A 24,484-nucleotide genomic window follows, 5' to 3' on the forward strand; every position below is an offset into this window, starting at 1 on the left:
TGACAGAGCTGCTCTTGTAGGACCACTGTGTGCAGAAAGTAAATGTGACCAAGCACCCATCTGTGGAGATAAGAAAGTGGCAAAGAAAGAGCTTCAGAAAGGTAAAATATATAAAAAAGCATCTTTTCAATCCTATTAGAGCTCTGGCCACGTTTCTGAATTACTGTGACTTAGCAAGAAAATTGAGAAAATTCCCCAAACTAAGGTCCGAGTGCTTAAAGCTATGCAAGTTCATAGGCCAGGCAAGCACTTCTCTTCTGGAACACTCCAAAAAATAATGGGAGTCTTGAAAAGGAAGCGTTCCTCAATACTGACTGTCCTACATGTGAATGAGCCAGACTGGTTGAAGCTTAATTAAAAATTGCCAGAGTGGCTAAATTCTTTTCTAAGTGCAGCTGCAAAACATTAGCTGTGGGCATATTTTAGACCTTAATTAGTAACACTTGCACTGGAGGACCAAAATCTTTCATGAATGCAGCTGCAATCAATTAATATCAGTTAGGCATTTCTGTAGGCAATACAAGGGTCTCCTGAAACTTGTTTTAGTGCCCACCTAGATTAAAAAAAACCAAAATACTTACTTATATGCAACACACTACAAAACCAAAGGTAACTACAAAATGTCTTTATTGAAAAAAGCAGATTATAGCATCTAAGGTTAAATGAAACTTCTGACTTCTTTTAATATTAAATAACTTAGGATGACAGCAAGTAGCTTCTTCTTTAGATAAATAAATCTACATTTCCCAATTTTTTTCTTCAACAATCAAGGGAATCAAACACTGAAACACAAAACCACAAGTAATTCTAAAGACTAAAAGACAGAAGCACATTGAAAGGTTTTACAAGGATATATATACAAAAATAGTTAAACTACTGTATATTTTTCAGCATGTAAACTAGTTACATGATATACAAACTGGGAATTTATATATTTCCTACAAAATAAAAATCAACGTTGGTCCAAGTTCTTGGAAGAAAACTATATTCTTTTAAAGAAAATGAAAATATTTCTCAAATGAAAACTTAATTTAAGTCAAATTATATACTCTAGTTACGGCATTAGTTACAGGATGAATCACAAACTTTTAAACTTCTCTTGAAACACAAGAAAGCAGCTTTTGTCTCCTTTAGAGCTTTGGTTTACTTTAACTACTCTGGAATTTCTGGTCTTAAAGAGCTCCTCTAACCATGTTTTCCTTTTGACGCTCCACCTTACAAAATATATACACACACACACACACACACACGCGTGCACACGAGTGAAAGGAAAAGGAAAGAAACCCAAACAAACCCTCTTTGAAAGCTCAGTTATCTGAGTGCATTCTTTTGTTTCGTTTTCAGATTATTATTTTGGTCCTTTGGAACTCGTCCTCCAGTGCACGAGGGACCCCGAATCGCCTACAACAAACAGGTTTGTGCTGCAGGGACTTTGTAGGGTTCCTTACCAAAACGGAAAGGTGTAGTCCTGATGCAAATGAGAACAAGTTGCTATTGTTTTAACTTTATGGAAATATTCTTAAAGTACAGCAAAGGCTTCTGAAGAACAGTCACATCGTAAAATGAACTCTAGAAAGGAAGTTTACTTCTGTGTTGAACTGATTTAACATAAGAATACTCCTTAAGAAAATCATTAAAAGAAGCTTTCTCATTTACATAGTTCCCCAGACAGGAGGTAAAATGTGCAGAAACTGTCACTAGCACTAAAGAGTACAGCACATCATGATTTTAGATTTGCTTTTATTTTTCTCTTTGATTAGGAAGAAAAAAAAAAAAAAACCACTAGCAAATTTCACTCAAGCTCCAGTTTTTATACTAAATGCTGGAAAGGCAAAGCTGTATTTCATTATACAGTAATGGAATGCACCTGTCTTTCTTTAGAAAATACTGGAACAACAACTGCTGCTTTCTGGTTTTAAACAAATTGTTTTTTCTACATTGAAGTATTACCTTTCGATATTTTTACCATGATGATACTTAACACATTGGGACTGAGTAGAACTACAAGAGATGGACAAATTAACATGTGAAATAAATGAAATTAAATATTATTCTGTTCTACAGTATGATTGGTTTCAAAAGAGAAGAAAAGGTATGGCAGGTACATGTTAGATAGCGTGCTGTCCCTCAAGAAGTACGTTGGAGTGGAAACTTAAACTTGCCCCTGAAGGAGGCAAGGTGCTAAGGAAGGCACTGGCAGAAGACTGGGCTGAACGCCAGCGTAAGTCACCTCCACCTCTGGCCACTGTGATTTTGAAGGTTTTGCTTCTATATTGATAGAGCCAAAGCATTCTTCCAGTACAGCGAGTACTGTTATGGGAGGACTTGCTCACAGGAACAGACCCAAACCTCCTCTGGGTGTTTTAATGATCATTTTCTTAATTTGGGTTCTATATATTGTAAAGACAAGCAAGTAAAAATGCCTCAAAGCTAAATGTGGTCCAAAGCAGCTTCCTTAAATGGAAAAAATATTACATTGCAGCTGACACTAAAAGTTTATATCTTGAAGCTCTGATATCTTCCATGTTTGTAATAACCTTAAGGAACTGACCTAGTCATACAATCCAATTTAAGACATTTTTTTTTTTCCCCTTTCCTAGCATTTGCTGTTTGGGTGAGAGGCACGTGTACTTCCCCTTCCTTCTGAGGCTGGGCTGGTGACTATGGGCACAGAGGTAATGTTTGCAAATGCAGAAAAAGCGTGCATGCACCCCGTGTCCTCTCTTTTGCAGGCCAGGCCTCTTAGGTGACACTGTAGAAACGGGGCACTGGTTGTACTGTAATGCCTTCAAAACATGGCTATCGCATTAAATATATTAATTATAAAGTGATATATATTAATTAGAAAATGACTTTTTAAAGGAGCATCTGCCTTGCTGAGGAGCATTCAGTAGGACAGGTTAATCTAGGCCAATGGAAGTTTGGCAAAAGTTCAGGAAACATACCTTTTGTTCCTTACTAACAGAAAAAAATCAGTTCACAGGAATTTTTCCTGCCTGCCCACCCCTTCCCCCAAAGGAAATTCCAGACTATCAAAAAGTTCTGTTACAGGAGTTAATTATTCCACTTAGGAATTAAGTGTCCATTGGATGCTCTTTGTACTTTGCAAGAGCACCACAAACGGCTTTCAAAAAATCAATGGAGCAGAAGAAACTAAACTGCAATGGTGTTGCCAAATAAGTCATTTCATCAGTCTGCGTGCTGAATTTAACACGGGATCATTTCCAAATGGATCAGTCAGATTCTCGACATGTTGAGAACTGGCATGGAAATGTCCCAATTTACACATGCAGAGAATCTGGTCTGCTATTTCCACTTCCTCTGGAGCAGCAGAATTTTATTTTATTGTAATTTTGGATACAGTTAAAGACAGCAATGATGGATTTATTTAAAATGTAAATTCAGGAAGGCTGGATCAATTCTCATGAGAATGCAAGGAATTTTTTAAACATACAGATGTGTGATTTGCATGTAAATCATCAACACATGGTAGAAAACAAACCATAAAAAAGATTCATCTAACTTCCTATATGGAAGACATATATTTCCCCAGAGCTCTGAGGTTACTGTAAAAGCTTATGCAAAATATGAAAGTGTGTACATTATATGTACATCTAATACTTGTTATAAAATAGCAATGTTTCAATGGTCTGACTCTCTAAATTATTATTTCTGCTAAACCGTACTTTGCTTTCCAATGAAGACAATCACCGTAATCAGTTCAAAAGTACATCTAGAAAAGAACACAAAGCTGAAAAGATACTACAAAAACCACTGTCCCCCTCTTTTTTTAATAACGAATCAACATACAATCATAAAGCAGTTGGTAACAAATGAAGTCTTGTATAAAACAAGTAGCATAAAGACAAGTGTACCTTTGCATAGAAAGGGGCTGCTAACCCTATTAAACAAAAGAAACAGGTTTAAAAGATGAATTCTTTAGTAAGTGCCAAATCATCAAGTTGATATGAATGCACTTTGAAACCATGGCTACATTTGTACGTGGCAAGCAATTACAGAGCTCTGTAACTTTCTTCAACTGTGACGACCCTGCATGTGCCAATCTTTTGGATATGTTCCTCTGTATGTGGCTTTTACATGAGATGCTTGCTCTATTTCTTTAACAGCTAAATAGTCTTTGGGTGACTGTGGAACCTTGTAGGATGGAAAGCGGCCCTGACGCTTCTTCACAGAACGCCGTTATTTAACCCATGCTGAAAACTGTCATTGCTAAAAACACTTGTTTGCTTCCTATTCACTACTTCTGGGAGTCTAAGTAAGTTTTAAAAAATGTGAGACTTTATTCTCTAAGACCAGAATTCAACAAAAAATAGCTAAAATGCTAGCATTTCTCTTATCATGCTTGCTGCAATATGATAAGGTGCTAACTTTTGGAAAGTAATTCTACACTCCTTACCTGGGAGAAATCTCCACTGAAGGCAAGTGAGTAAGGAGTGCCGAGCAGCCCTTTGTACCATTGTTTTTAGAAATGCTGCCATTTACAGTTACAGTTTAGTGGTGAATTATTTGTTCAAGTAGACAGTGTCTCAGTGAAAACGTCTAGATAAAAGAACGCATATGTACAAGATCAGAAAAAGACCCCTCACCTCTGATTTAAAAAATAAATAGCTGGTTTAGATGGTTATTACTGGAATTACATCTTTAAAGGAACAGGAAAGTCATTTTCAGATTTTTGTCTTCTCTTTCAAACAGCTTATTGGTAATGGAAATGTCTTTCAGAGTTCTGTGACATGCATTGGATAGCTCGGCGGCGGATGTGATGGCAGTTTAATATTAAGGCGCCTGATATGACAGCCGTGGCAGAGCAAGTGGCCCTCTAATGGGTAACAACGATGGCCTTCCTCATCATTGAGCTGCAAGCCACAATCCTAGAAGAAACATACACATCCCAGGTTAGCGAGTGGTTCAGGTAGGTCATCTCACAACAATGTTGATCCATCCTGCATAACCCCAAGAGCTCCCTCCCATACCTCCAAAACCAGCAACCTGCAGCCTTTTTGGTAGGTGGACCCTGACTATCTCATATTCAGCAAAATGACATCACTGAAATCAAACAGGACAGTCCATAGTAGTGCCCAGCATTTTCTTCCCCATTGTTTCACATTCTGGTCTCTTCTTCATCTAATGAACATTGATGCAAATCAGACAAAACCAGGCCAAACACTGACCATGACACATACAACCTGGAAGAGGTCAGAGCAGCGAAGGAGCTAATTCCGCAACAAGGCAGCGAGCAAGAAATGGCGGAGCATAAGTAGAGAATGAGAGGAGTGGGGAAGAGGGGGAGATGAGACATGTTTTACTTCTGAAGCACGGCTGCACTTTCTCTCTAATTTGGAATTAAAAAAAAAATTAAAGACTTCAAGGCCAATGGTCCATCTTTACTGGAAATACGTTAGTACCTCTGGGACCGGCACGTAACTACAGGGATGACACGGCTGAACAACAGCAGAGGAACAGAGATAAGAAAAACAACAAACAATGATCCTACACACTGACTATTATGTACGCTGCAAGAGAGGCAACCCTGGTTCTCAGTTGTCATCGTTATAATTTTGAGGACATTTGAAAGTCATGGCAGTTTTGTGCTTGGATTTAATGTTTCAGGTTAGTTAAATACTTTAAAATTGTTCCTGTGACCAGACCTGATAAACCAGAGATTCTGAGTATGTATCGGAACACTTAATAGAAAGGAAAAAAAAAAAATGGAACAAGTTGGGCATATAGGTCATTTTAGTATTGAAAACTGATGCAAAGTTTTTAATTTGACACAAAGTACAATTTTTCAGCTTTCATAGCTCAAGTTAAAATCCTCAGATTTTACAATGCTGAAATAAGAATGAAAAATGGGTTTTAAAGCAAGCTTTAAAACTGGAGTGTTAGTTTAGGGAGGCTTTAATCAAAGTTTCTGCCAAGGTAGTTTTCTGTGTGTTACTATATGTTATTTCATAACTTTATAGTCCTTTATTTAAGATTTAAAATTCAGTTCCTCATCAGATAGATACCTTACAGATGTGCCAAGTGTTCGTACCTTTTTTCCCCTCTCCAAAATTGTGTTCCTTTTCTGCAATCAGAAAGCCTGCCTTCTCAGTGGATTTCAGTTGCAGAATGGGGGTCTATTGATCTGTAAACCAGCTTGAACTTCTCAGCAGAAGTTAAGTGGTTGCACAAGAAAGAGATGATACAGAAAAGAAGCAAAGCTTCCAAACTGACTCCTGACTTTGCGTGGCCACCAGGCAATGATGACATTAACAAATGGCATTTCGGAAGCGGCTGCATGGGCCATCATAGCCTTTGCAAAAGTCTCCGTGTGAATACCTCAAAATACGGGCACTAGATTTCCTAGCCGTATTTGGAGACAGCAGTGACCCAGCGTGTACAGTTTGCGAGCCTGATGTGAGACCGTTAGGCAGTGCCTACCCCTGTTAACATGTGGCTAACCCCCCGATTCGGTATATAAATGCACTCTGCATTCTGGGCAGATGTGGAGGCAGCTTGATTTGCCTCAAACTGGAAGGAGAATGGGGAAATGAATAATGAAACAGAACTGAAAATAAACCCCCATTGGGACATTCTAATATAAAGTCAATAGCCTGAGAGAGAAGGGGAGGGAGCTGTCATCTTAGGTGAAGCCTGCACAAAGCAATAGATGGGGGAAGAAGGAGGAGGGAAGTACAGCGCTCCAAAATGCTGCCATTTCCTGTGCCAAGGTCTCTTTAAAAATTAATAAAGAAGGATGGAGTATCAGGTGTCTCTGGTGGAAGGAGACAGCTGAGTGGATGGGGTCTTCCTTACGTTTAGGTTCATGTACATTTCAAGATACCCTGAACTTTGTTATTTTCTCCCTCAATCAGAAGTCTCTTTGTAAAAACCTTTTTGTGCAAAAGTGCATGGAAGATAATATTGCTGCATTTTTGCCTGTGGTGCTAAGATGGGTAGGTAGCCAGCTAGGATCTGTGTGGACATTTGCATGTCGTATCAGAGTGCCAAACCTACAGCAAAAGGGAAGTTTTGGGTTGATCCCAAATTAAAGAGTTTGTTTCCCTCATGCTCCTGGATGCAGAGCTAGGACTGAACTCAGCTCTCCTCTCCAAAGCAAGAGCACTAGTCCCACAACTGATCTGCTCCAATAAACGTTTCAACGTCCTGCACAAAAAGAAACTACTTCCAAAAAAATGACAAAAAGTCAGTGGTATCCCTATCTCTTTTCTAGTAAAGAATCAATATTCATTCAGCATGGAGAAAACACAGATCCCCTAGAAAAGCCTTCCAGCGTAGGTGTGAGGGTCCTTCCCTGCACAGGCAATGTGAATTCAAGCATCTCCTCAGATCGGAGCCACACAAGCTGTATAGAGAGATCAGGAAAAAGAGAACTGGCACCTACTCTTTGTTCTCTCCCAGTCTGGAAGTATTGAGAGAATTCAACCCAAACAACCAAACTCAGCTTGTGAAGTTAATATACTGGGGGAAAAAAACCCAACTAATTTGGTACTGGAGACGGCAGCACCACTTGCAGCCCCGCTAGCACTCATCCCTTTGTGGGGCGGAGCCCTACCTGCCCAGGCGTGCAAGAGCCAGCGAGCGCACCCTGGGGTGCCAGTCAGGCACCTACCAAGAGGCTGCCAAAGCCTTGCCGTGGGGCGGGCCGGCAGAGGCGCCCGATGCTTACCTCGCAGTGATAGCACTCCACGTGGTAGTCTTTGTCCATTGACACCACCCGAATGGTCTCCTCGGAGCCCTGTTGGGGAAGCAGAGAGAAGGTAAGAGTGGGCTTGTAAGCGGTGTTTTCTCAATCTTTCAGCGCCCACCCTGTCGCTTTGGAGAGCTGTTTCCCTGGGGGATCCCCCCTTCCTCTGCAGAGCACAGCTCTGTGACCGCTGAGGGTCTTGTCCCCTGGTGCACAGCACTGCACCGCTGTTTTTGCTGTTTAGCAGCAGTGTGGGTGTCTGACATCATATCTAAGCTGTAGAGGTCATTTGGGAAGTGTAGCCAAAACTTCATCCTCAAGGGACAAATTAGTCTTGAAATCAAATAATTTTCCAAGGGCACCCAGGATCTGAACAAATTACCAGCCAAAAAGTATGACCTGCTGATGGGGTAATTTTTCCTTGTACACATCCTGGCCTGAGCTTTCCAGGATTTGTATTCCCCTCAAACCATCTGCTGCACAGCTATTTTGCACATGCACATGTCACTGTATGTACCTCATAGGGATTTACATACCAGTCCGGCAGGTAATTACGTGCACAGGCCAAAAGCTCAGTGTGAGGGTGGATGCAGTGGAGTTGTGTAATTCCTGGCTGAGCCCCAGGCCCTGCAGAGCCGCCCGTACCCTTCTTGTAACCTCACAGACTCTTTCCCCGATCCACTCTGAAGACAGAGCTCATTAAATTCGTTGCCTTGCATTGTTTCCAGTTCCAGGTGTGGTTAGAGCATCAGATATGACGTAGACTATGTCTGAGAGAAGCTGTGGGCAAGTGAGTACCTGCACTGCTAGACTTGAACTAACCTAAGAAACCTCCATGGGAAAGAACGTGCAGTCTATCCTGCTAGCCATCATCAGATGAGTCAGCAGTAGGACTGCTTTTTTTTTTTCTTTTCTTTCCTTTTTTTTTTTTAAAGTCATTTTGTAAGACACAAATCCAGTGAAATTTACACAGGGGTTTCCTCCTCACATCCCATCACCAGGACAAACAGTTCTGGCTCAGCCTTTATAAGGTTTTTAATTATGTGAGACTTGGCCATTTAACAGAAATAATAATGACAAATAGAGATTGAACGTGCAGAGTGATGGAGGCGGGCATGCTGAGAGGCTCTGGCCACGGGCTTTACTAGGGCACAGCAGCTTACAGGATGCAAGCTCTGGCTTTATGAACACGACAGGAGGAAATGCAGGGAGGCGCTGAGGCCCTGGCTTACAAATGAGCTGGTCAGTGACCTCAGCAATGGGAACTGAGGGTCCTGCACCCACCAGAGTATGAGGGAGCACCACTGCGGGCAGGCAGGCAAGGGATGTCTTAATGCAGAAGTCTATCGTGCTAACTCTACTGCCAGGATAGGCTGCGGCTGCAAGCAGGTCATTCGCCTGGCTTCCCTTTGAGCCAACTTTGCTGCTGCCTTTTCCACCCCTTTAAGCACTTTCATTACATTGCCACCCCAGGACAACAGACCGCGTGGCCTTTTCACAGGGTCAGGGTAACCCTCAGACATTTTTTCAAGTTTGGGCATCTTAACAGATCCACATCAGAAATGCAAACGTAGCAGACAGGGAAAACTGCTACTTGAGCTAATAGGAGATTCTAAAAATAACCAGGGATTTACTTCTTGGGTTGTTCTTGGAGTCCCAGTCAGGGCTTTCAATTAAATGAGATTTATAACAGCATAATTAAGACCTGGAAAGCACCCTAAAGATACAAAGTACTACGCTGCATAAGTAGTATGACTATTACAACCTCTGGGAATGTTTGGGAGTGACATTACTGCTGAACTGTATTTAATTGAGTATCTGACATAGTATAGATTCTGGAAGAGGGAGGAAAAGCATCTAATGTGTTTTTAGAGTGTTCCTATGCCAACAGCTGTTGTCTAAAGAGTCGGTGCATGTTAATATGTACCTGTGCTGGTAGGATCGGCTGGTTACAGGAAGCGCATTTTGGTGCAAAAACCCTAGGGTGCAAGAAGAAAGTGTTCAAACCACATGTAAAGCTTCTTCAAAAAGTAGAACCAAAAGAGCTATTCTAACCATGCCTTATTTTTAGCAAAATGTAGATACACAGCATTTGAAACATCTCTAAATGTCTGATGATATTCAGGGAAAAGAAGATTTGGAAGAGGCTGATCTACCCCAGCTTTATTGCTTAGGTCTTCCTGACCTCTAGGCACAGGGAACCCTGCCCTCTTCCCACACCTGCCCTTTCTCTTACTTTCCTTTACTCATAAAGCCATTCAAATTCTTCCAGAGACTCACTGCTTTGAGTGCAAAGCAGCTCCTGACTTGGGGACTATCACCATCTGACGTCAGGAAGACATAACCATGCTAAATAGGAGAGGGGCTGGTCATGGCTAGGATCTACTTAAACCGAATACATCAACTGGTCTTATTATCCACAGCTGCATTTTACGACAATGACTGGGCCAACATTCACTCTGTCCCTGTAACACGGTCAGCTTGGTACCAGTAGGGTTGAGTTCAGAGTCATTTACTCTTGCTGCATAAGCTGAGTTATCGGTTGACTGGAGCTAAGAGCATTCGTGTTGCCTTTGAGCGGGAGCAGAAAGGACTCCAAGAGCAATCACTTAAACCACAGAACTTTTTGTTAGGTGAGGCTAAAATCATTCTAACACTAGCTGCTAATTACATGTCTACTGTCCAGTCCAGGTCAACCTAACTTACACTCGCTAGTGTCATGCACTACCAGAACCTCAATGCTTAGAAACAGCCAGCAGAACCTACCATCACTTGCAGAACTGGCCTGATCTAATTAGTACTGGAAGGCCTGAAAGCAGTAGAGAAATGGCCACCAGGGACGTACATCCTCTGACACAACTTGATTTTCAACCTCACCTGGCCGCTGTATGCCACAGGGGGCCCATGAAGCGGCCTTTAACATAACTTTAAAATACTTCACAAATGCAACATATGAGAGCAGCACTTGAGGGACACCTGAGCAAATAGGAATGATCCTTTTTACCTAACACAAGGCTTATAACTATACCAATAATTTAACTACTGCAATTTTTCCACCATGCAATGGATTTGCGTACTTACGTATGGTAGTCTTTGACACAGTAAATATTGTTCTCCACATCTACAGTGAAGGGGACTCCATCCAAACACTCGTTACACACCACGCAGCGGAAGCAGCCAGGATGGTATGACTTTCCAAGGGCCTGTAAGATCTTAAGAGGCAAACAGCAAAATAAGTGGATGCATGATTACATGAGATCCCCCCATATACTGCTGTGTCTGATTCTTAATGATGACAGTGCGAAAAGCACTTCAGGATGAAATTACCACTCTGCAGATCTGTCAGCAAGGGGCCTTTTAAAACAATCAACTTGCTTATTTCAGTGGGTTTCAGTAGGCTCCCAACAAAGAGAGAGAACTGTGAAAATCAGGCTAACGCCCATGAATCTTAGCTCTGCAGGGCCAATACTGCCAACAGAAATTAAAAACGGCTTCAGAGACCACTTCTTGGAAAACTTCTTGCAACTTTTGTTGCAGCCAAATACAAGTTACTGGGATACAGAGTTAATTCACAAAACTTAACAGGCTGTGACAGATAGAATCCAAACCAGTCATTACTCAAAAAATAAAATAACAAAACAAGCAAATAAACAGGTGGCCCTTTATTAATTAAGGATCCTAATCCACCACAGTTACTGACTGGTTATCCCTCAGTCATAGGGGCCCATTGGTTTCTGTTACAGTTCCATCTGTATCCATGTGTTTGGATGCAGACCCATCCATCTTCCCTATTGCATTTTAAAGGTTTCAAGGAAAGGCCTGATGCAGTCTCAGCTACACTGCTACAGAACAGACCCCTCCCTCCTGGCGTCCTTGCATGTAACGGCAGTGTGGCACGGGGGCATCAAGGAGGATGCACCGAGCCCATGAACGAGCCCCCAGGAAGCGTGAGACATGGTATCATCTTCAGGCAGCTCTTAACAGGTTTATAGCACCAACTGCATACGTTTAAGGTATAAGAAATACATTTGGAAGGTAATTTCAAAAAGTATCTGCTAGCAGCAGTGCTCAGCTTGGACCTGCTAATAAGCTGGAGGTTAAAAATCTCCACAGGCCAAGCTCTTGTGGCCCTGTAGATGATTCTATGAATAAAGATCAAATCAACAGGAAATAAGAAGTGGAGCATAGGAAAAATGCAGAAAGTCAATTTAATTTAACCTTTTTTCCCCCTCTAATGAAGCCCTATAGCTCTCTGTTCAGTGAGTGGCATTTGGTTTGCAAGCCTGTTCCTAGCCAGAAACAACTCGTCTCTGTGTGTGCGTTGCTATCTAGGCAGGTGTGTAACACGCTGTTAGCCTGGCGTGGTCGTGCAGCCACCGCTTTGCACAGAGCAACTCCTAATTCGGCTGCACCTTGAGCCTTGCACAGCTTCAGCTGCGCCCAGGCCTGCGGGGCCGCAGCGCTCTGCTCCTTAGCTGTACGCGGCGCCACGACCGCGCAGGCACGTTTGGTGTCTGTGCGCTCCCAGGGAGGAGCGCGAAGGAATTAGCCAAATAAGACTGCTTAATTCCTGGAGCTCCCAGAGCTGTTTCCCTTTGTCAGAGCGCACTTGCTGATGGGAGAAAGGCAGACAAGCACCTGCCAAGCTTCCAGCTACTGAGCTCCACCGACGAGATATTATGGACTCTTGCCTGGGATTCTGCAATTAAGGGCCTGCTCAAAGCATGCAAGTCAGGATACCCCTCCCCCTCCCAGCATGACACAACTCCAGAAATTTGCTCTTGGGCTAAAACGAACAATATCCTTGTCCAACCAGTGGTGCCAGGATATGAGCCAGAATCCTCATTAGTGAAGTCTCCGTTCCAGCTCCTGCTGAACCTCTGTGTTTGCAACGCAATAGCTACTTCTATTAGGCATACTGAGGTTCACATACATTTTAAAGCAAGAGGAGAATAGCTATACTCCATGATCTGCACTTCTTCAATGTGCAAGCCACTTCATTTTGTTTGAGAATTTCTGCTTAGGAAGAACAGACTAAATTCTTCCTACTTTCACCCACTGCTGGCATCACTGAAATGATGCCAGCAGTATCTGGCCCAACCCATAGCCCTTTGATTTTTATAATTATAAAAGTAACTCTGACTACCAGCTCCCTACAAATCCCAGTGGCAATAACGCATTTTATCTGACGTGGAGCAAGTGGCAGAAGGTAAATAAAGCAAGTCAGAGCGGGCAACAAACCTCAGGACTGTTGATAAAGTCCCTCCTCTCTCTAGCCCAGATTCCATCCACTTGACAGAGCTCTTGCTATTCTGCTGTCTGACAAAGTACAGCCTCTCTTTACCATGTTCTCATGCAAAGCTGTGCTGTATTTTCCCCCTTTAGTATTAAAATTCTATTTTTCTTTTAAACTGGCATGTAGCAGAACAACAGCCTCCCATGATCTCAGGTAGAAAAGAAGCCTAACTTACTGTACTTAATAGTAATAGAGCATGAAGGTATTTTTGTTTATTTACTGCCTCAGTTTCAAACATTACCTTGACAGCAGCGAAGACAATGATAATCTGACTAGGGAAACGGCGCCATGCCTCGCAGTGCGCTACCCAAAGTACGGGACAAGCAAGCTACCCCACGGTTAGGAATTTAGGTCTCTTACCATTTCCATTATGAGGTGTCCACAAACAAAGCACTTGTCCGCCGTTTGCTGAAAACCTGAATACTGTTCAAATGACAGAAAAGAAAGGATTATTAGTAGCCACTCCTTTAGCTGCAGAAATACCTTTTAAGTGAACGCCGCGCTATTTTCCAGCCTGTGCTGTATGAGAGCAAACTATACAATAGGTTTGGGAGACAGCGACTCAGAAGCTGCTCTTGCAGCATGCTCAGATACCAGCTTGGCCTTCCGATCCACTGCAAGATTTCCATTGAGTTTCCAACATAACAATATTATTTTAAGTTTGATTTTCGTTTTTGAAGCCTATTTGGTGAGTTTGCGTTTGGTGTGCTGGAATTAGCTTAAATTCACTCTTTTGGTTGTCGTTGATGGGGAAGTAAATAACATAGGACTTACCCCCCGACTCCTGCTCAAATGAGTGACCAGATGCTTACTGACCACAGATTTTGGACCTACGTTTCACTCAGTGCTATATGCAGGCTAGAAAAATGAAGACAGGACCAAGGAGGATTTAGCTGCCTCATGGATACCAAGCTTTTTATCCAGGGAAGAATCTAGAAGTCCAGTTGTAGGAGCTTGGCCTCCCCGCACAATGTGGGAAAGAGTAAGGTACCTCAGAAAGACGACAGAAACCCCAGCCGTCAGCTCACGCTCCAGCCTGCGGTGGGAAACGGGAAGGCTGGGCAGGCCTGGCAGCAGAGCCCCCTCGGGTTCGGTGCTGGGGGCACGGCAGCGGGGAGATACTTTGCCCGCTTGGGATCAAAGCCCTGTGTTCCCTGCCTGAGTGTTTTTGACCTGAACTTGTACTTGCATCCCCAAAGCAGATCCCGTTTCAGATGCCAAAGTCTGTCTTTAGCCCTGTGTTTAGAGGTATACAAAAAATATCAAGGTTATCAGGCCAGATGACCGACCTACCAAACAACTACCCTACAGGCAAAAGGCATTTGCCTGAAGAACTCCAGCCATGTGATTTTGAAACCAGTCGTTGCAGTGGGTGAACTTTGCCCTCACCCACCGCAGTCCCATATAAGCGAGGTGCTGCGTGTGCACTCTTCCCTGCCAGAGGGAAGGGGTGCCCAGTTATTTGTATGGGATTGCACAGCGATGCTTATTTCAGCAAGTAAGGCTGTAGCAAAGCTCACCTGAAATGTACTTCAGTTGCACAAGATAAAAGGCAGGGAATGGGGAAGATGAGTGTAAACTGGACTCTTCTCCCAGAGCACAGGTGAATTGGCTCAGGCACCTAATGCACCCTCAGAGCCTCAGCCCAGCAGAGCTCACGGCTTGCTCCATTCTCCCTTGATGCAGTGGGATTAACTGTCCCCTCGCTTCAAAAGCCAGTGGCTCCCAGCCTACAGCTGCCATATATTTTCCTTTTTATTGGTGTGAGGGAATTACATGTTATTTCAGATCAATAGGTTGGAGACAAAATCATTGTTGCTACGCAACGAAGTGATGATGAAGGAAAAGGTCTCGCAGCCACTTCGACGGGCCCAGAAGGTCAGTAAATGACGGTATGGCAGCTGTCGCAGCTCCAAACGTACTGCGCGCTGAGGAACACAGCTCACGCAATCTCAAGAAACTTTGAAACTTCATCACAAGGGAGCAGGGTGTTGAGGAACAAATGCAGAGGCGGGCAGTCCTAGCTGGCTGTTTCTGCAAGATACTGTTTTTTGCTTTTTTCTTCTTCTTACTGATGCAGAAAAAAGGCCTCGCTGCTTGGGATGCTTCTTGGCTGCGCTGTATCTGAGTAACCATCTGGCTAGACTATTGCCTAAGGTTGCGAACTCGAGGGTTACGGGAAACAGGTGGGTAGGTCCTAGCGGCGCAGACAGCAGAGGATTAACAATAGTACGAACCCGGCTAATTCTAAAATCCTGCTGGAATGAATTTACCAGTACCATCTGGCTGTCATTTGATAAGGAATGCAAAGGAGCATTTACCCAGCTATTGATTAAGAGGGAACATTATTCCCCAGGAACAGAATGGCACAGCGGTCAGATTAATGTCATTTATTGCTAACTAGATTGTCATAAATTACACTGTTTGTCAGAAAGAAAGGTTTTGCTGACACAAGATCACTCTTTATATGACTAACCCTATTAAATTAAAACCATGATTTGTTTTTAACAAGAGAATTGTTATTTGTCAAACACATCCAGAACTGCCTTACCCAACTGAGAAGACTTTGCAAAATGGCAGTAAGTCTAACAGCAGTGATAAAATATTTCATGGGCTCGGGGAGCTGTCCTTTACCACTACACTCTTCTCTTTTCTGGTCACAGGATCGATCCCAGACAAACTGGAGACCTGATTCAGTGAGATCAGGGTTTTGGATTCAGCTCTGTTTGTGCTTTAAATCTATTTGGACTGGAAAAGAATAACAGCCTCGGATCCCAGCAGCACTGTTTCCTACATTACGGTAGTACTGTGGACACTGCTGTTGAACAGTAAACAATGCATGATTCTCTCTACGTTTTTGTAGCTCACCTGTCAACTTCTGCTTTGCAGTGTTTGTTCGTAACATGGGAGAGTTCAAACAGGGCTGTTGTGCTAAGTTTTCAATTTTAGAAGCAGAGCTTACAAACGAAGTCTTAAAATACTAATTAAAATTGACAACCTCTGTCTTTGAAGCACTCAATTATTATTAACCTTCACGAACCTTGTGTGTGCAAGAAGAGAGAAGCTGCTACTTGCACCAGACTGCGAACAAGGCAGAACGGCCTCTCTGTTATCCCTCAGACACCCAAGAGCCTCCCCCATGGTGGGTTCCCAGCATGGGCGGGTGGAAGATGCACTGGTCCCCCAGAGCTTGTGAACTAGGTAACTGCAGGAGAAGAGGAGGTTTTGCTCTACAGACTTGTAGCCTCTTTCATTACTGACCTAGTTGGAGGGGGGAAAGAGCTTTTGCGCACACCAGCCCTCCCTCACAGTCTGGAGACATGAAAAACAGACTGAGGTGAAACAGCGAAGTAATACAGGCTGGTAGGCCAGAGCCTAGCGGAGAAGCCACATCACAGCTATGCTTCCTGTACACATGGTATTTTATACATGCAATTTCATTTGGGATGGAAGCAGCACTGGGCTCAATTCTAGCCCTACTCTATAAACGTTTCGTATGTGCCAGGGTTTTTTTGGGGGGGTTTGGTTTTGTTTTGTTTTTAATTTTGTTGGCAGACCAGTAAGATGATGTAAATACAGACCAATCTCAAACTAGACAGAAATGTTCAGAAGTCTACAGACAGTCTGTACCCAGGACAAATAAGAAGCATAATTTTGAACTTTCCCAAATACTCATTATAGATGCTCATTAAGCATATATAAAAACATTGAAAGAAGTTGTTATAAAAAGAACAGCTCTGAAATTCAAAGCTGAAAATGAAGTGTTACCCTGTACTCTCAGTCCTGTGACTTAGAAATAAGATGCTAGTTACCAGGATGCAAAGAAACCAAGTGCATGTTGAAGGGCTGGTATATTATTTTTCCTGATTTCTGAGTTTGGTTCCCAATTGTTTTCTCCCACATTTACCTTGTCCTTGACTCCTCTCCCAGGATAATAAAATCTCACTTTATGTGCATGAATCAAGACTTTGTAATCAAGCTCCCCAATGATACTCACATAAAATAAGACTTTAGGAAGCTAAATAAACCTTGAGAAATATGTTAATCATGTTAGAATAGAAGAGTAAAAATAAAGTAGAAGACTTGGCCGGCTGAACTTTTCTTTTGTTTGCTGTCCACTATACTTCGATTATCAAACAGTCAAAAAAAATCTCTAATGATTCTGTCCAAGAGTCTTTGTTTCAATGTAAGAGGAAAACAAGTCCCTTTCTGTCCTGAATATTTAGGCCTGTTAGTGTCCTCCTGTGATAATCTTGAGGTTTATAACTCTTCTGTCTAATGTGCAATATATCCAAAAGAAATTAACAATGAATTTTGAGCATATAATGAACAATTATGCACGGAGGATAATCCCACCAAGTACTATGAGAAACAATTTCTCCTGTCTGCCCTCAGTCCTGTAACCGATCTTGGTTGCCTACCCAGGGTCTTTTAAAGTTTGATGTTCTCATCATGATTTTCAAAGGCAAAAACATTCAGAAAATAGCATGCCTGAAAAAGGCTTCAGGACCCAAAGTTTCTACCTTAGGCAACGTCAGATCTTTGAAAAGACGTGTCACTTCTTCTCCTTCGCATGCCTAACCGTGCCCAAGGAGAGGCCGATGCACTTCCCTGCTGCTACGCACTCAACAAAACAAAACCTTCCTCCTGGAAACAGACCCTGGAATCTCATTCAGGCCCGTTTTCTTCTTTGATGAGGATGTTCAAAACCTGCCGAAGGTTTGTGCAAGCAGATCGAGTGGGTTACATTTCAGTAGGTGCGGCAGTCGGTGCCCCGGTAATGGTATGAAGCCGTAAAAACTACAGTTCACTGCTAGAGCACTGCAAAGTCACTGAATGTGATTGCTCGGCCTAGACTTGAGATTCCTACTCTTTTATGCTTTAAGGGCTTTTGAGAGGGATGATCAGGAGTTTTTGCCAAAATGCTTCAGGCATTTAATTCTGAAAAGTAATTTCTGAATTGGGTGCTATGCTAATAATGTATTCCAACCCCAGGCTGCCTGTAATCCCTCACAGACTCTCTTCTCCTTGGTTTCCCATTAGCAGAGCATCTGTCTTCTCGCTGCTTTATTGTTTGCTCTCTGCATGGGACCCTTAGTACATGGGACACAACAATGCGAGAAATTCATGGGATCACATCAGGAGAGGGAGAGAATATCAAATTTGGTTTCATGCAGATGGGGTTTTGTTGTTGTTTTTTTACACACATATTTAAATGCAGCGATTAAACTGAACTGAACAAAATGGGGCCTTCTCAGGCTCAAAGATATGGGAGCCTCATGGCAGGTGGCAGAGATTAAACTAAAGGAAAACAGTCCAGAACTTTACTCTTCGTCTTGCTGAAACCCTGTCATAGATCCTGTTGGTTCCCCCTGCCTCGCTGCCAGGGAGGAAACGCTACCACGGCAGCTGATCTGGCGCCTGCGTTTCCACTTCGTTATGTTTGAAGGACATGGGTAGGGCAAGGAGGGACTTCATGTTCTGCACAGCGGTAACAGTTGGTCTGGCCATGCACAAAACTCTGCCAAAAATCAGGAATTCAGCTGGTAGCTAACTTTGCAGTCAGGCATTTTATAGCCTCTGAGAAGGGAATAGCCACTTACTTCCTAGAGAGCCTACAGAGACCCATGTGTGAGCACTCACCAAGGCTACTTTCTGTCTGATTAATTTAGAGCCAATAATGATTTTCTTACCCAGATCTTCCTTAAACAAACTCCTGTGGAAGCTTTGCAGTGACAATGATCAGGAAAAAAGCCTAAAGCAACAACTTTAACGCTGCATCATATCATACAGCCCCAAATCTGTTAACTTCATTGACATTGCACCGTACTTCATATTGCGCAGCGCTAGGCTCTTGTTGTGGGTTATTTATTGTCACTGCTCCCATCTCTTATGTACCCTGCGAAAGAAACTGTCTACATTGGAACGTACCTTCCTGGGGAAAAAAGAAAAACCTGGATTTTATTCAAAACGGTTGTTGAACAATTTCAATTCAAAACATACCAGGAACTAACACCAACATTTACTACAGAAGTGCAAACACACCACTTTCTCACATGTTTTTTTTCTAACTCTCCCATAGCAAAAAATTAATGCTGTCTGCTTACAAGTGTTTGGCAGGAGTTACACATAATTAGAAAGAGCTCTAGTTCTTTTAAGTGTGCTTCAGTTATTGTAATTTACTTTTCAATGTAATATTAAGAAAAATGGGATAATCTGACTTTTTGGATCACCACCTCAAGAGGAAATAGGGGAGTGACTATCTGGCATGAAACCAGCTGGACTTTGTAACACGCTCTTCAAAACATTCCACTAGCAAATGTGAAGTACGGGATAGTTGCAAAAGCTAGCCCATAGCGACACAACTCAGAAAAAACCCCATCTTTGTCTTTCCTTGTCTATTTTGTCATGGCCCAGAACGACTCCTGTGACCCATTTACCAGTCCGTAACCCAGTTGAGGAAATGCTGAGCATCCTTTTAGTGAGCACAGACCTACTCACACGTTGACGCTTCATCGCATTATGTTTATCTACGTGATCACCTGGGTCTAGGTACCGCCTGCGTATTGCTCTTTTATAAACTTGAGAGATTTTTCTGGACTCCAGTTGGTCTCCTATTTCAGAACACCAATTTTCTTCAATTAGCAGACGTGCAGTTTGCCGGGCTATGCAGTGTTTGCAGCATTCACCCTTCGCTTCTCAGCCTTGGTGCCAACTTTTTTATATGGGCCCTAGCTTTAAAAATTTGTCCTCTGGGATGAATTCCTGGGAGAAAATCCAGACCCCCCCGAAGGCAACGGGACTTCTGCCACCAGCCTCAATGGACTTGTAACTTCTTGATATGGAATACAGCGCTATAGTTTTGTGTTGCAATGACCGGTGAACCCAAACTGCCAGCTCTACACGCTCTTCGTGCTGATTCACATTCAAGTCCAAAGTGCAGAGGCCAATCAATATTTGACTATCCCTAAATATTTTGAAATTTGAATTTTAAGCCCATCTGTAGGTTTAACGCAACACTTTGATTCACAATACCCCAATTAATCATCATTACTGTCAAATTCATTTATAAAATAAAACCAGGACCACTGGCAAACTACAAACTTAGGAAAAACTAAGGAAGGAAAGTATTCAAATTTTTTTGGCAGGGAGGGGCTGGAGCGAGACACACACAAGTAACAACACGAACTTCACTCCCTCATGCGCCGATTACAGTAACAGGCTATAATCTGTCGGCCTTTGTTTTCAGGGACAGTACTTGGGAGCACAGCAACACTCAGCATTCACGATGCCTCTGGAACTTGAAAGCACCTCCTGTCCCAACCCAGAGCCACCAGCACCTTGAAAACGCTCACAGACTTCCTTACGCTTCTGCACGTCAGGAACATTGCAGCAAATCCCCTTCCAAGCTTGGATTCCATCGTTCTGTTAAGCTTGTCAATAAACACCCGTGTCTGTCTGTTCTCTGACTGGAGTATGCATTTTAATAGCAACTCTCCTAAATACAACATCCTCACAGTTAGCTAGAACTCCATTTACTCTGTGATTCCCGCTAGATTTCAAAAGGACAGAAGCTGCAACTTCAATCGGTTACCTTTGCAACTGAGTCTGTTTTTTCTGAGAGTCTCACTTAGCAGCAATGGGCTCTCTGACTGACGCACTAGTCCCAGTGCTCACCTCCCGAGGGGGATCTCCGAACATTTACACTCAGTGAGATGGAAAATCAAACCTCTGACTCCAGCTGACACCAGCTTCCATTACACTAAACAAGAACTATCTTCCTAGGGCCCCAGCAAGTGGGACGGGCCATTTCCCACACTGCCAGGCTTGGAAAACAGCATGTGCACAAACTGAGAAGAATAGCCTCGTTAGTATTAATATTTACATTGCAGCCGTGCCCAGGGGCCCAAATTAGGGTAAGGGTCTTGTTATGTTTGGTGCTACAGGAGATGAAGGTGCAAGCCCTGCTCTCACGAACTGCCGATCACCCAGCTAGTCCTCCGTTGATGTCCTGTCCCTTTCCCCAGGAAAGGCTGATCATTTCCATTTGCCACCTCCCTACCAGTCTTGCACACCCTGATCCTTTTGCATTTTTAAAACCACTGAGAGTTTTACAGTTGTGGATGTAAGACTAGGCCCTGTATGTTCTCCGTAGCCAACTTTTGCGTTGCAGTGGCCGACTGTGGAGCAAAGAGGCTACGGCTGCAGCAAGGAGGAGAGTATCCTGAGCAGGTAGCAGCTGCCGGTGTAGGGGAGGGAAGGATCAGAAAGCCCAGCAGACTGGATGGGGAGGAGAAGGAAGGCTTTGAGAGGCAGCCTGCAGGGTCGCAAGGCACGGCTCTGTTGGGGCTGTGGGCTGCTTGCCCTCCTGCCACAGCCTCAGCCCTTGCCTCTCCCTGGCAGGGGGAACGGGGCCAGGGCAGGGAGCCGCAGCGGCACCAGCACGCAACCATCGGAGGGGCTGGCCACCCCCCGGGCTGGGAAGGGCAGAAAGGGGGCACCCAAAGGCCTCCTGCAGCTTGCAACGCGCTAAGTCTCTACGGCTGGCATATGCAAAATGAAGTTTTTAGAGCCTTTCTCTTTCAGGATTTATGGGCAAAGTGACAGATCTTCTTCCAGTCTTACTCACTGAAATGGATGAACAGCTTTAGACGAAACTTTCAACAACTAATGACAGCAAAGCTAGCCGGAGGCAAAAACCTGGCGTGAAGAAGTTCAGCCTAAATGATTAAATTTGGCAAAGTTATAAGACAGTGAAAGAGATAATCTTAAAAGGGGAAGTTTTGGATGACCTTAATGCTATGCACTGCAGCTTGTGGTGTCTGTAATAGGTTATTTCCAGAGCATCTGAGTGTCTTCCAGTAGTGCATTAAGCAATGTAACGTACATCTGTCACAAGGTTCATTTTTCCTCTCATCTCCCCCCTGGAGGGAAATTCTCTCATTTTTTAACCTCTACTGGACCCCCACTCAATAATGTTCATTACCTCAAGAGAAAAAGGAAAAGCCTATCAAAAAGAAAAAAAAAAAAGAGATAATAGATCTAAGATTCAGGCTGCTTTGGTGACATTTTTGAAGTCTTTTTTGCCAAGAAAAACAGTAATTTCTTTTAAATTTCTTTCCATGATATTTAAGCATTGAAAAGGAAAGACAAAATTACCGAGCTATTTTTCCTTCACCCATGATTATGCAGCAATTTATCAACAAAATGGAACAAGAACATCTGACTGGGATTATTTATTATACAGTAAGGCATTTATTTTTTGTTCACTTCACCAGGAACAGTGTCCCTGTTATGGCTAGCTAGCCATCTGTGTCCTAAGAGCTTTCAGGGAAGGATTAAACTGTCATTTGTTTTATTTCCTTTCATGAAATAGCTATCCTAACAGGGCTGAGGCAAGACTTGGATGTTGCTGGACTTGCTACCTTAAGGTGGCATGAAAAAGAGTAACTGGATCTTCCCTGGAGCTAAAGCAAAGCAATGAAAAGTTCGGGGGTTTGGGTTTGTTCTTTTTACTCCTTACACTCTGTAACGTGCAGTTTCGCTACTGAAGCGCTCCTACTGGAAACTGCATAGATGAGGCAATCTCTAGGCCATGCTTAGGCAGGAGTGGAATTACCTGTGGATTTTTTTTTTTTTTTTTAAATCTGATTCATTCACTACATTTAGCCAATATGGCTTGGGTTTAAGCACTGAGAGAATCTGCAGCTAATCAGGGCTGGAGGCAGGAGGCTGACGAAAATAAGCAAAGAAGGAGGAGGCATGCCCCGCGCTCCGGGTGGTGAGGGTGTACCAGCCCTCAGCCACCGATACGCAGCCCCACACGCAGAAGGCCAGCACCATTCGACTGCAGCATGCGGCATCCCTTCCCCGCCTGCAACTCCACCAGTGGGTCTAAAAACTTGTAACACTTCTTCCCTAGAAAGAATGAGCAAAATAAGCCGCCTGATTTAGAGAAAGATAATCTGTGCCCTCAGTAAGAGCAAACATGTGGGAAAACTATTTGCTAGAAGAATGTACCTTGCGGCTATTGCCAAAGGTTTTGACGGGTATATCTGTGCTTTGGATAGCTTTATGGCTGTGCAGTGGAAATTGCTCATAACGGATGATAACATCTACATTTCTCTAACACCTTTTGTCCAGAAATCAGAAGCACTTTTCAAAGAAAGGGCCGGATTTGAATGCTTGATGCTAGCAGCTCCTCATGTCACATGTTTACGGACTGATTTTTTTGAAACAACTTGGTAGCCAAAGCTCTCTGGCACTCACTATGCTTTAAGTGACAACTGAGCTCGCTTAAAAAATGTGACCCACACAGCATTTCACCGCTGAAGTGCAACTGCCTCTGGCGTGGAAGAGACACCCTGGAGCGGCTGGCACTAGCGCTGTGCTGATCCTCGAAAGGGACAGTTTAGCTAAGGAGGGTGAGCCCTGCTCTTACAAGAGGTGTCAAGCATTTATAAGGATCAGATACTGGCTTTTCTCAAGGTCGATACATAATAGTGCAGTGAATTCCATGCATCACCTTTGATAGAGAGAAAGAGCTGATCTGTCTTGAGTGAGTGGGAGTTAAAGAGCCAGGTATCGGATATGGGCCATCAACTACGGCTCCGGAGACTCTGCTCTGGCAGGAGCTGTTCTGACACAGAAAACAGCAGCACTGCAGGAGAATTAGAATACTGACATCTATAGGATGTTAAACATTTCTAATAGTTACAATAAGAAGAAACCCATAAATAATGTCCATTCCTCCCTAAAATGTCCTATATGGACTGGTTCACAGCAAGAACCAGTTCAGCTTTTCTGCCCATCGTTGTTCATGTGCTAATTATTGCAGTCCCAAAGTGGGACCTAACCGCAGTCCCTGTGTCTTGCCTGGACTGGCCTGCAGGACATCCCCGGTATGATGACAGGGAAGGAGCACCTGCAGCAAATTAATGGGGTACACAGAGGTTGCAGTGGGGATGGACAGAGCTCTGCGAGGATTACAGCCCCCAGCTCTGCCCCGTGCTGCCTGCTGAAGGTGAGATGGGGACGGGCTCTCCTCCAGGTAGCAGGGGGGCTTCAGCCCGCTACCACCCCTGCTCCCTATTTGCAAGTCAGCTGCTTCCCATCAGCATGCCTCTTGCTGGGAGGGCAAATGAGGGGCTCATTCGGACCACTGCTGCTTTGGTGGGACCGTCAGCAATGAAACATCAACTCCTCACATCTGTCCCTGGAAATCCATGGAAAGATCATCCTGCTGTTGCAAGCCTAACCATCTACACCCAGGCCCCTCCAACTCAGTCGTTATTACATGGATTTCACCAATGACCCCAGCGTGACAGCACAGTACATCCTGCCCAAATTTTCTGAAGCTGCTCTGCTTTCTAATTCCTGTTGTGTTTGTGTCATACTTGAAATAACCTGGTCACAAGCTGCGGGGTTGCAACTCCACAGAGCTGTGACCAGGCTCCTATACCTACAGGAGCATCTAATTC

The 24,484-nt window shown here is 43.5% G+C and overlaps 1 protein-coding gene across 1 annotated transcript in view; it reads right to left on the reverse strand.

Annotated features, from left to right (window-relative positions):
- Nucleotides 1-3,062: 3,062 nt before the first annotated feature.
- Nucleotides 3,063-24,484, reverse strand: part of WTIP (WT1 interacting protein) — an 84,964-nt gene continuing 63,542 nt past the window's right edge. Inside the window, exons 4-8 of the mRNA XM_082320895.1 lie at nucleotides 13,365-13,427; nucleotides 10,790-10,920; nucleotides 9,636-9,687; nucleotides 7,691-7,759; nucleotides 3,063-4,889 (exon numbers count right to left, since the gene is read on the reverse strand). Coding sequence (XP_082177021.1) covers nucleotides 4,737-4,889; nucleotides 7,691-7,759; nucleotides 9,636-9,687; nucleotides 10,790-10,920; nucleotides 13,365-13,427 — 468 coding nt within the window. The 3' untranslated portion in view covers nucleotides 3,063-4,736. The remainder of the gene's footprint in view (nucleotides 4,890-7,690; nucleotides 7,760-9,635; nucleotides 9,688-10,789; nucleotides 10,921-13,364; nucleotides 13,428-24,484) is intronic.

The sequence above is a fragment of the Platalea leucorodia genome, assembly GCF_965183815.1.
Source record: "Platalea leucorodia genome assembly, chromosome: 8".
In the NCBI taxonomy this organism is placed as follows: Eukaryota; Metazoa; Chordata; class Aves; order Pelecaniformes; family Threskiornithidae; genus Platalea; species Platalea leucorodia.